This window comes from Cynocephalus volans, chromosome 14 (genome assembly GCF_027409185.1).
Source record: "Cynocephalus volans isolate mCynVol1 chromosome 14, mCynVol1.pri, whole genome shotgun sequence".
Lineage (NCBI taxonomy): Eukaryota > Metazoa > Chordata > Mammalia > Dermoptera > Cynocephalidae > Cynocephalus > Cynocephalus volans.
The window spans coordinates 9,057,967-9,070,161 of NC_084473.1; the positions used below are offsets into that span (position 1 = coordinate 9,057,967).

Sequence of the window (12,195 nt, forward strand, 5' to 3'; positions counted from 1 at the left end):
CATCTGTAGAGATGATCATCTGGTCCTTGTGTTTGACTTTATTAATATGGTGTATCACATTTATTGATTTGCATATGTTGAACCAACCTTGCATCCCTGGGATGAATCCCACTTGATCGTGGTGAATAATTTTACGTATGTGTTGCTGTATTCTGTTTGCTAGTATTTTAGTGAGGATTTTTGCATCTATATTCATCAAGGATATCGGCCTGTAGTTTTCTTTTTTGGTTATATCTTTACCTGGTTTTGGTATCAGGATGATATTTGCTTCATAGAATGAGTTTGGGAGATTTGCGTCCGTTTCAATCTTTTGGAATAGTTTGTAAAGAATCGGTGTCAATTCCTCTTTGAATGTTTGGTAAAATTCTGCTGTGAATCCATCTGGTCCTGGGCTTTTCTTTGTTGGGAGCCTTCTGATAACAGCTTCAATCTCCTTTATTGTTATTGGTCTGTTCAGATTTTCTACGTCTTCATGGTTCAGTTTTGGGAGCTTGTGTGTGTCCAGAAATTTATCCATTTCCTCCAGATTTTCAAATTTGTTGGCGTATAGTTGTTTATAGTAGTCTCGAATGATTCCTTGTATTTCAGATGAATCAGTTGTAATATCACCTTTTTCATTTCTAATTTTGGTTATTTGAGTCTTCTCTCTTCTTTTTTTTTGTTAGCCATGCTAATGGTTTATCAGTTTTATTTATCTTTTCAAAAAACCAACTTTTTGATTCATTGATCTTTTGAATTGTTTTTTGGGTTTCAATTTCATTCAGTTCTGCTCTGATCTTAATGATTTATTTCCGTCTGCTAACTTTAGGTTTGGATTGTTCTTGTTTTTCTAGTTCTTTAAGGTGAAGTGTTAGTTTGTTCACTTGCCATCTTTCCATTCTTCTGAGGTGAGCATTTAATGCAATAAATTTCCCCCTTAATACTGCTTTTGCAGTATCCCACAGGTTTTGGTATGATGTATCATTATTTTCATTAGTTTCAATAAATTATTTGATCTCCTGTTTGATTTCTTCTTGGACCCATATGTCATTACGTAGAATGGTGTTTAATTTCCATGTGTTTGTATAGTTTCCAGAGTTTCATTTGTTATTAATTTCTAGTTTTAATCCATTGTGGTCTGAGAAGATACATGGGATAATTCCAATTTTTTTGAATTTATTGAGACTTGATTTGTGACCTAATATGTGATCTATCCTGGAGAATGATCCATGTGTTGATGAGAAGAATGAATATTCTGAGGTTGTTGGATGGAATGTTCTGTAGATATCTGCCAATTCCAATTGGTCTAGAGTATTGTTTAGATCTTGTGTTTTTCTACTGATTCTTTGCCTAGATGATCTGTCTAATATTGACAGTCGGGTGTTCAGGTCCCCTGCTATTATGGTATTAGTGTCTATTTCCTTCTTTAGGTCTAATAGCATTTGTTTTATAAACCTGGCTGCTCCAACATTGGGTGCGTACATGTTTATGATTGTTATGTCTTCTTGATGGATCAGTCCTTTTATCATTAAGTAGTGTCCCTCATTGTCTCTTTTTATGGTTTTTAGTTTAAAGTCTACTTTGTCAGATATAAGAATAGCTACTCCAGCTCGTTTTTCTTTTCTGTTTGCATGGTAAATCTCTTTCCATCCTTTCACTCTTAGTCTATGTGAATCTTTATGGGTGAGGTGGGTCTCTTGTAGGCAGCATATAGTTGGGTCCTCCTTTTTGATCCAGTCAGCCAGTCTGTGTCTTTTGATTGGGGAATTTAAGCCTTTTACATTAAGAGTTGTTATTGAAAGGTGTTGATTTATTCCTAGCATTTTATTGGTTGTTTGGTTGTCCTAGGTGTCTTTTGTTCCTTGCTTTCTGATTTACTGTTTGGTTTCTGTGTTTGTTGGTTCCTGAGATTGTAGATAGCATTTTTGTTTGTTTGTTTTCTCTTCATGAATGCCATTTTTATTATACTAGTGGGTTTTGATTTTTCTTGAGTTTTTATGGCCGTGGTAGTTATTTTTCAGGAACCAAACCCAGTACTCCCTTGAGGATTTCTTGTAAGGGTGGTCGTTTGGTAGTGAACTCCCTTAGTTTTTGTTTGTCTGAGAAATATACTATTTGCCTTTCATTTCAGAAGGATAGCCTTGCAGGGTAGAGTATTCTTGGCTGGCAATCTTTGTCTTTTAGTATTTTGAATATATCATCCCATTCCTTTCTAGCTTTTAGGGTTTGTGATGAAAAGTCTGATGTTAGCCTGATTGGGCCTCCCTTATAGGTGATTTGACGCTTCTCTCTTGCAGCTTTTAAGATTCTCTCTTTGTCTCTTAGTTTTGCCAATTTGACTATGACATGTCTTGGAGAAGGCCTTTTTGGATTGAATACATTTGGAGATCATTGAGCTTCCTGGATCTGAAGATCTGTGATTTTTCCTATACCTGGGAAGTTTTCTGTCACTATTTTGTTGAATATGTTTTCAATGGAATCTCTGTTTTCCTCCCCTTCTGGAATACCCATGATTCGGATATTTGAGCGGTTAAGGTTGTCTGATATCTCTCTCAGATTTTCTTCAATGTCTTTGATTCTTTTTTCTTTCTTTTAGTCTGCTTGTGTTATTTCAAACAGCCCATCTTCAAGTTCAGAGGTTCTCTCTTCAACTTCCACAAGCCTGCTGGTTAAACTCTCCGTTGTTTTTTTTATTTCGCTGAATAACTTCTTCAGTTCGGCAAGTTCTGCTACATTTTTTTTCAGGACATTGATTTCCTTGTACATTTCCTCCTTCAGGTCCTGTATACTTTTCCTCATTTCATCATGATTCTAGCTGAGTTTTCTTGTATCTCATTCAGTTTCCTAGAATTATCACTTGAAATTCCTTGTCAGTCATTTCAAGGGCTTCTTGTTCTATAGGATCTAGAGTTTGAGATTTATTAATTTTTGGTGGTGTACTTTCTTGATTTTTTGTATTTCTGGTATCTTTTTTTTTTAATGTTTATTCATTGTGGCAGGGGGTTTCACAGTCCACCAGTTTGAGACTATTGACTAACTAAGATGTTGCTGTGGTTGCCAATTTGGTATGGCTACCTCCGTGACTGCTCAGTTGGCCTCTAGTGCCTTGTGTGTATGGTTGCCTCGGGTCTTGGGCCTCTCTGGGGAGCCACCTCTCTGGTCAGCTTGGACTCTGCTGGGCTGCTGGATCACGAACCACAGGGTGTGTGATCTCTGCTCAGCTTTCGCTTCCTGTGCAGGACTTCTCCCTGTTCCGTGTGCTCTGGCCCTGCGACGCCACAGAGTGTGTGGTTTCTGTCGAGTCTCCGCCTCCCTGGCTGGACATCTCCCTGCTCTGTGCGCACTGGGCTGGGCTGGGACGTGTCTTCTGCAACCCTTGTCTATCAGCTGGGCCTTCAAGACCCTGCTCGGCACCGCCTCGCCCAGGAAGTCTACCAGATTTCTGCTAGGCACAGACGACCGGTCGCTCTGGGTGCCTTTGTAGCACTGTGTAGATCTTTCTCGGGACTTATCACCTTCCTCCTGGTATCGCGGTTATTTGTGTACTTGTCTTATCTCCCTCACCAGAGCGTGAGCTCCTCGGGAGAGGAGCCCGCAGCACACGGTTCACCTTTGTTTCCCCCTGGCACAGACCGAGGCCGGTGCCCGCCTGCAGTCAGCTCTCCGGCAGGTTCAAGCGGACTTGGGAACTCTCCTACCACACTATTCCTAACCAGAAATTGGTTAGGCGTTTTTCCGAACTGGTGGCTGCAGAGATGGTATCTGCCTCCCCGTAACAGGAAGTTTACTGGGGGCCGGAGTCCAGGGTGTGGTGGAGTGACAGTCGGCCCCGCCCGTACTTCCTTGCCCTCCCGACGCTGGCCGGGGATGCCCCACGCCACCAGCCCCACCAGAGAACCATGGAGGGAGTAGGAGGGGAGGCCAGCCTGCAGGCCCCGGGAAGCCCCGCGCTAGGGCAAGCAAGTGGGAAGGCTCCGTGAGGAGCTGAGCTGGGCCGGAGCTGCCAGCACCTGGGAAAATGGAGGCAGCCCCGGGGTGGTGAGTGGCCTAGTGATGCAGGCGGAAGCCAGGTGGGCATCAGCCCCCCAAGCAGGGCTGGGTCGGGGGTCATTCACAGGGCTGTGCCAGGTCGGGCGCTCACTCTCTGCCTCTGGTTTGTTGCCTTCCCCATTCTCGGTTCCCGCCGCCTTGGGCTGCTCGCTCAGTCCCACGGCCGGCTCAGGCACTCCCAAGAATCTTCTTTTATGCTGGCCTGAAACTTTGAATCATGAATAGGGCAGCTGGCCAGCTTCAGCGCGGCCCCGGCCTCCGGGATCCTGTCTGCATCCACAGCAGCCCTGGCACCGTGTTCCCTGTTTAGAGACTCGCTTTTGGAGCTAAGAAACAGTTCTTTTACTGCTCCATACTTCAAAGCTGTTGCCTGTAAACGAGGCAGCCTCTCCTGCCGAGGGCAAAGTAGCGTTCAGCCCCCACGACCGGCCACCGGCAGCAGTCCTCCCTTAAGAGATGGCAAGAGGAAGGTCCACAAGTTTCCCGGCTGCCTGAGGCCCAGTGGCCGCCTTTTCCACCTCAGCTACTCCGCGCCAACCGCCGCAGCCACCACCATCTTGAAACCGCCTTACAAGTCTCCAAGCCAGAGCAAGTATGAGGTAGTCTTGAGGAAAGGCAGAGCACCAGACATGTATTCTAGGTGGATTTGCACAGGCACTCAGTTTCACAACTGCGCCGCCCCCGCAGGCAGCCCGGCAGGGCCAGCTGGGGCGCTGGGAACGCGGCGGTGCCTGGAGCGCTGCGGCCGCCTAACGCCTGTCCCCACGCCGCCCTCCCCGGCCCTCCCTGGGCCACGCGCCCCACACCAGCGGGAGGCTCCAGCTCGCGGGCGCACCCTCTCCGCGCACCTCTCCAGCCAGCGCGAGGTGAGCGCGGACGCCCCTGGCAGGGGTGCCGGGCTACGCAACCACGCAGGCAGTGACGGGGCCGCCGTGAGAGCCACCCCCAGAGCTGCCTCGGACAGGCAGGTGAGGCTCGGCGAGGAGCAGGGCGGCGGGCAGCGGGCGCCGTATGGGCGCTGCGCGGGGCGCGGGCGGCGGAGTCAGCGGCCGCCTCTTTGATATTTCTTTAATAGAACTTTCGTTATTTAAAAGCTTGGTCAGGAACAAAACCCAATACTTACTGGCTCCAAATATCTGAGTTAAAATACTTTTCTGATGGCTACAGTCAATGTTGTAAGGAGTCTCGCCTGCTTTGTTTGGCCTGTAAAGTAACCTCCCATCTTTGGGATTTCTTAAAAGAAGTTCTGCCAGTTTCCGACTCCTTCCACGAATAGCAATATGCAAGGGAGTATCTCCTTTCTGTAAAACAATAGCAGGAAGCTTGAACTTTCATATTTTCATACATAGTATACACAGAGTAACAACTTTCACATACTGATTCCGTGTTTTTTGTTTAACTGACTCATAAATAATAGATAAACTTCAATCTATTATGAATTAGGAAAGCCCAAACAATGTCATACATTCAGGGGGAAAAATCTACAGTATTTCTTATTTCATACATAAATCAATTCATTTATTTTCTGAGGGAAAATCAATTTGAAGTAGAGAAAGAAATAAGCCTGTTTAAAATGAAAAACTAAAACCAGGAATCAATACGTAATACTTCTATATGAAGTGTCAATTTAGAGTTAGATTTATTATGGTAAATATGAAAATTTCTCTAAAAGGACTATGGCAAGGAAACATGACAGAACATTTTATCTCCTGTTGGTGAATATTAATGCCAGTCTCCTTTCAGAGTCCACCTTCTCCGGCCCCTTTGGATTCTTTCTTCTGGCTTATCTGCAATAAGAACTCCCTCGATGATGGCCTCCTTGTGTGGCGGTCAGTGGCAGCCCCCCATAACTGATATGAGCAGTAGAAGGAAAATCTGAAGCACTTTGTTAATAGCATACTGCGCCCACCCACTCCTAAGCATGCTCCTGGAACAGCACTGAAATCCCACACAGACATTCCCAGCAAGTAATCTCTCCCTGCACAAAATAAAATCAGATTCCCAGTAAGTCCACCAGAGATACAGGTCAGTCTACCCACAGCCTTCAAAAAAGTGTTCTCTCTGCACAATGTTTTACCTTATCTACAGCAGACACTTTAGCTCCTTTATCTAACAGCAGCTCTACTACTTCGATATTTCTCATCTTGGTAGCCTTTATAAGCGGTGTTTCGCCATCCTGTGGGCACAGATAAGGAAGTTTACCAGATTAATTACTGCAATCCTAAGTGTTAAAGTCATACAAATGCACAATTAAGAAATAGCAGACTCCGGTAACAGTCTTGGAAAATGTTCTCAAGAACACATGGTTTAAAAACTAACAAAAAAGTGCTTCTCCTCTCATAACCACTCACTTGCATCAAACAACTTTGGATCTCTTAGCCAGATATGGGATGTGCCCCACCTGCTCCTAAGCCGCACCTCACCTCTCTGCTCCTGTCATTCCCCAGGTTCTGCTGGTGACCTCTGAGGCAGCCCCTCCAGGGGCTACTTCCCCATCTCACCATCTCCTCACAGACCAACCCACAGTCCAGCCTGTTAACAGCCAGGCAAGCCAGTGTTTAGAGTTTTTCAGAAATTTATACCAACATTGCTTCAGTTCTCTGTGAACCTAAGGACCTGGGTACAACAGGGAAAACCATCTGATAGAAGCAGTATGCCTTTGGAAAGCCACAGATGAGCTCATGATTGCTCACTAAATCAAACGAAGGAAAACAAGAAGAGACCACAATTCAGCACTAAGTTAGGAATGACAGAAGTCAAAGATCATCTAAGTGGCTGATACAGAGGTCCAAAAAAAAAAAAGAAAAGATGATCAAGGCGTCACCTGCAAACAAGAAAGTAAATTTCCTGCCCTAGGGTACTGGAAGTACCAACACTAACTTAGAAATATGCTGGTCCAGATCTCTAGCAGATGAAATAGGATTGTCCTTGGGTGACACCATAATTTTGCTTTATTCATTAAGAATTCCTGCTGTTTCAATCCAGAATTCCAAATATATTTTCCACATGGAAAACTATTACATATAGAGCTAAATACATCACTAAAGACTTCTATAATTTCATATTTTTCACACAATTTGAATAAAATAGGCTAAAGTGGCTTGTTTGGAGAACAAATAACTACTCACAGTGGTGTTATACAAAAGGAAATGTGCTTTGCATTCCAAACAACAGGAACATAAAAGAATTTGGGGGAAATGATTTGTCCACAATTTATGAATAGCTGATATTGTACTTTCTGAAAAGTATTTAGTTGAAGTAACAAATTATACACTGTATTTTGCTATGAATACATAATTCCTGAAAAGATACAAAGTTACTCCTCAATACAGAATATCACTAGTAAAATCAGTATAACTCTAACATCAAATAAAGATAAAAAAAATAAGTCGTACTAATATTCAGCACTAAGTATTGCTAGCAATAGAAAGGTCATTTGTACCTTCGTGCATATTTCGGTATCAGGATTGCACTGTAAGATATCTCTCACCATTGTCGCATTTCCTTTCTCAACAGCCCAATACAAAGCAGTTTTATTGTCCTACATAATTAAAAACACAAATCAACAATCACTTCATATAAGATGCACTATTAAAACCTGTTATTTGTAAATGTAAAACATCTTTAACATTTCTGCCAGAGAGCAGTCCAACAGGCCGTATGGTGGGAAATAATATTAATGCCTATGCTATCTTGGATTTACTTTTGATAAATTCTTCATGAAAAAGAAGGCTAGGAAAACTTAATATTACTTGACTTAAAAAGTAGCAATCCCGCATAGTTAATAAAGTAAACTACACTTATGTAATGCAATCAGATTTCAAGAACATGCACAGGGTCACAAGTCATCAATACCTACAGCTCTATAACCTTGGACAAGTCACTTAAATATTCTGACCCTCGGATTCATCTGTAATATGGTATAAGTAGACCTGCCCAGTTTTTCAAAAGATAATGCATGAGAATGTACTTCACAAATGTAAGGCATAATTTTTTATCAGTTTTAGCCTTTTTAATCCCCACCCACCCTACACCCCTATACTGTCTTGATCAGTTCCTTTAAAATCCTATCTAGCTTAAAAACCAAAAATCAATACATAAACCTTGAGAGTAGAGCGAGAGAACAAAAATCCTGATTAAAACATAGGACAACAGGATTGACAGACACAAAGTAATTAGGTAAAAGTCTAAATAGGTGATCTAGAAACTATCTCTTAGTGAAAATATGATTTTAACCCAAAAGATAATGAATGACTTCTGCTGCTGCCACACTAAGTTTCCTATACCAAAATTTCCCCAGTGGAGTTCCCTTCCTAAAAAATGTATACTAGCTGCCCAACGTTCTTAGCATGGCACTCAAACCACTCTGGTGCTACCCCCCTGTCCATTTCCATCTCTATCTCCCACCTCACCATCCCCAGCAGCCATTGCCAAACTGACTTATTTGCTAGCTATGGAATACAGACTCTCCCTTTCCCATTTTCTCCAATTCTCTTATCTTATCATCACTGCCCTTGCCTGAAACACCTAGTGTTCCTTTTCCTTGCCTATCTAAACCCATCATCAAATTAGCTCAAACTCTAAGTTCTTTCAAAAGCCCTCTTCCTTAAGGCCCTCTCTTCCCACCTCAAGACTCTTATATTTGAACCTTTTGCTAGGCAATCAATCATATACCACCTTGTAGCTTCACTTTTTATGTTTATATAAAAGCATTAAAAAAAAATAAGCAAACAAACTAAAACCTTCCACATTAAAATACATGTTTTTAACAAGGGTCCCATGTTAATTTTCCCACAGCATTTGTCATAATATTTATTAGTTTCATTCAAAAATGGATTTGGATAAAAGAGATTTTTGGTGAAACACAAGGAAAAACTGAGCAGAAATGTAGGCTGTCCAAAAACAAAACCGGCTACCAGGGCTGGCTGGTTAGCTCCATTGATCAGAGCGTAGTTCTGGTAACACCAAGGTCCAGGGTTTGATCCCAATATCACTGCCAGCTGCCGAAAAAGGGTAGAGGGGCCTACGAAGAACATTTTGAACCCTTTTTAAAGCCTAAAGCTCTTGAAGTATTAGATAAATTCACAGCTCTGGGCAAGGCTTTTATCTAAAATTAATAACTTTAAATAGCTCCTTGAGCTATGACTGCCTTAAGCAAAGTCCACAGGCACTACCAAGTGGTCCTAGGAAAGGAGACGAAGGAGTAAAGGAGACAAAAATAAAACGAGAATGGAAGAACAGCATATGGATGAAGAAGACAAAACACTAAAGGTAAGTAAGTACCATATACACAAAGTGCCACCGACTGTCACAGAATCACAAACTACTCATTTCAGGACTGAAAATATTTATATGTTAATAAGGGAGGTATATTCTAAAAACATGAACTTCTTTTTGGTTTATTTATATCTAAATTTAACTTGACATTAATAGAAAAATTGTATAATAATGGTAGTGAAATAATAATAATATATATCCGTTAAACATATTAGGGTTTACAAGTTTATCTCCATAGGAAAGTTGGAAGAATAACTTATGATTAGTCAACATATTCAACCAATCACACCCAAAGATTAAAAAAACTGCACAGTAGTCACACATACCTGTCCTCTAATGTCTATATCAGCATATTTTTGGAGAAGAGCTCGAACAATTTCAACATGACCACCTCTGACAGCACCAATCAACACAGTATCCCCACTCTAAAAGAAAAAAAACAAAATCAGTGCGTTCAAGAAAAGGAAAGAAAGGTGACATGGCTGCACCCTATTGAAACAGGGGACTGGTGACACACAATGAAGACAGAGTGACCTAAAGAGGCAACATTCATCTAAGCACAAGAGGAAGCATTGAATGGCCTTAAACAAAGTAGTACAAGTGACAATTACTGTTTTAAAGACCACTCTGAGAACAGAGTAGAGGATAAATTAGAGACAACAAGAGAACCCAGTTTCAATACTATCACTGTAACAATGGGAGATGGTGGCTCAGGCTAGGGACATGATAGTGGAGATGAAAAGAAGCAGACAGATAAAGGATATGTTTTGGAGCAGAGTCAACGGAACCTGCTGAAGAGCTAGATGGGTAGGTGAGAAAAAGAGAAATCAAGGCTGATGTACAGAATTTGGTGCTTTAACAACAGAGTGGATGGTGGCACCATTTGCTGAGATGGAGAAGACTGAGGGAAAAGTAGGTTTTGGGTAAGAAAAAAAAAAGACATCTGTTTTGCCATAAGTTTAAGAAGTCAATTAGACATTCAAGTGGAGAGTTCAGGTAGAGTTGGATAAATAACTGTGGAACTCAGAGAAGTCGGCGCAAGCGAAAAACTTTTCAAGATGTTAAGTGTAAAGGCACTACTTAAAGCCCTGGGGCAATGAATAACACCAGCCATGAACAACATCTGCAGTGATGCACGTCGAGTGCACTTACGGCAGAACAGTACATGTGATGTTTTCAATAACAAAATTATTTGACAAAAAACAAAAAAGGAAATGCTGCAAAAAGACTCAATAGTTTTAACTTATTAGTTTCAAGGTAGATGTTTGTGTCATGCATGAAGAATCCTGAAAGGTGGTTAAGAAGAAGCTAAGACAAAAATCACAGCTAGATAGGAAAAATGAGTTGTACTGGTCAACAGTAGGGCTAGGCATCTACAATTAACAATAATTCATTGTATCTTTTCAAATGGCTAGAAGAGAGAAACTCAAATTCTCTCATCACAAAGAAATGATACATTTTTGTGATGATGAATATGCTAATCACCCTGATTTGATCATCACATACTGAATACATGTATTGAAACATAACTCTGTGCCCCATAAATATGTACAATCAATATCTGTGAGTTAAAAAATAAATTTAAGAGAAAAAAAAAAAGAAAAAAATCTTCCACAGACTTCACCACTAGAAGACAAATTTGAAATAGGTGATCTACCCTGTCAGGTATGTTCACATATGTTCCTGCATCGAGCAGATCCTGAACAATCTCCGTATGTCCCTCCTTTGATGCAATCATCAGAGCTGTATTTCCATCCTTATCTGTTAAGTTTACATTGGGATTCCTCTTCAAAATTTCTTTTACTGACTGTGTGTAGCCTCCTTTTACTGCCACAATAAGTGCAGTCATTGAATTCTAAAAAAGAAAAAAAACAAGCCAAAGAAATTAGTATATTCTAGAAAACACATGATTTATGCCATAATCATAAAACTGATGCTTTGAAATAAATGGCCTATTATTAACAGTTATTTCTAACAATAAAATGCTAATATTAATAACTAGATACATACAAAAATGGCCAAAGGCACATTTTCAGTTTTTGAAGATACACTAATTCTCTTGAGTCATTAGGGTTGTTAAGAGGTTCAGTTCTTTAAATGACAATCTGAAATTGGATTCATTTACAACAAACAAACCCTCTCACTGATGTAATGAAATATAAAATAGATGACAAGATGACTCAAAAGTAAACACATTCTAAACTAAATAATCCAAAGTAAGGTGAATCAAACAAAGAATTTTAATAAAACCTATAAGAAAAACTGAAGTAAAACAATTAATAGCTATAGGATATTTCAAGAAAAGTGTTATATATGCTTTGTCTTTCACAGTGATCTAGAAACTACATTTTCAAAAACTGTCTTACTTTAAGTTGTTACTTTAAAAACTATACATCTGTATAACAATTAATCACCTAACAGAAGAATAAGGCTCATTGCCAAAAGAAGTATTAAAATTGCTTCTCGAGATTTTACTCTACTTTGAGATGTCATACAATTTCCTTACAGAAATATTTCAGTTATTGGAACAGCCCCAAATTCTAAGCCGTCATTCTCTCACATATTAAAATAACATAGCCTTTCCAAATTCTGTAGCAATCAGTCATCAGAGAGACAAGCTACTCATCCACTTGATCAACTGTCTAGAAAGGAGGCAGGTGGAAGAATGATCAGTCACGCTGTCTCCACACATCACATAAATAGTACATCCTCCTTCAAAGTCAGCAATGAGTAGCTTCAGCCAGAAAACAGGACGAACTGGTTAGTTTCATGCCAATAAGTCAAGTATGATGTAGAGTTTACTCATGTTTCACTACATCTAGAGATTTTGTAGTATCTCTTTTTCAGAATCTTTTATGTTCCATCTCACATAATACAATAATTCTGTAA

At 40.6% G+C, this 12,195-nt stretch overlaps 1 protein-coding gene across 7 annotated transcripts in view; it reads right to left on the reverse strand.

Moving 5' to 3' along the window:
- Nucleotides 1–12,195, reverse strand: part of KIDINS220 (kinase D interacting substrate 220) — a 105,169-nt gene that overhangs the window by 64,791 nt on the left and 28,183 nt on the right. For all 7 annotated transcript variants that reach the window (XM_063077672.1, XM_063077671.1, XM_063077676.1 and 4 more), the window contains exons 8-12: nucleotides 10,964–11,161; nucleotides 9,633–9,731; nucleotides 7,472–7,570; nucleotides 6,107–6,205; nucleotides 5,153–5,330 (exon numbers count right to left, since the gene is read on the reverse strand). In XM_063077672.1, the coding sequence (XP_062933742.1) occupies nucleotides 5,153–5,330; nucleotides 6,107–6,205; nucleotides 7,472–7,570; nucleotides 9,633–9,731; nucleotides 10,964–11,161 (673 nt within the window). The remainder of the gene's footprint in view (nucleotides 1–5,152; nucleotides 5,331–6,106; nucleotides 6,206–7,471; nucleotides 7,571–9,632; nucleotides 9,732–10,963; nucleotides 11,162–12,195) is intronic.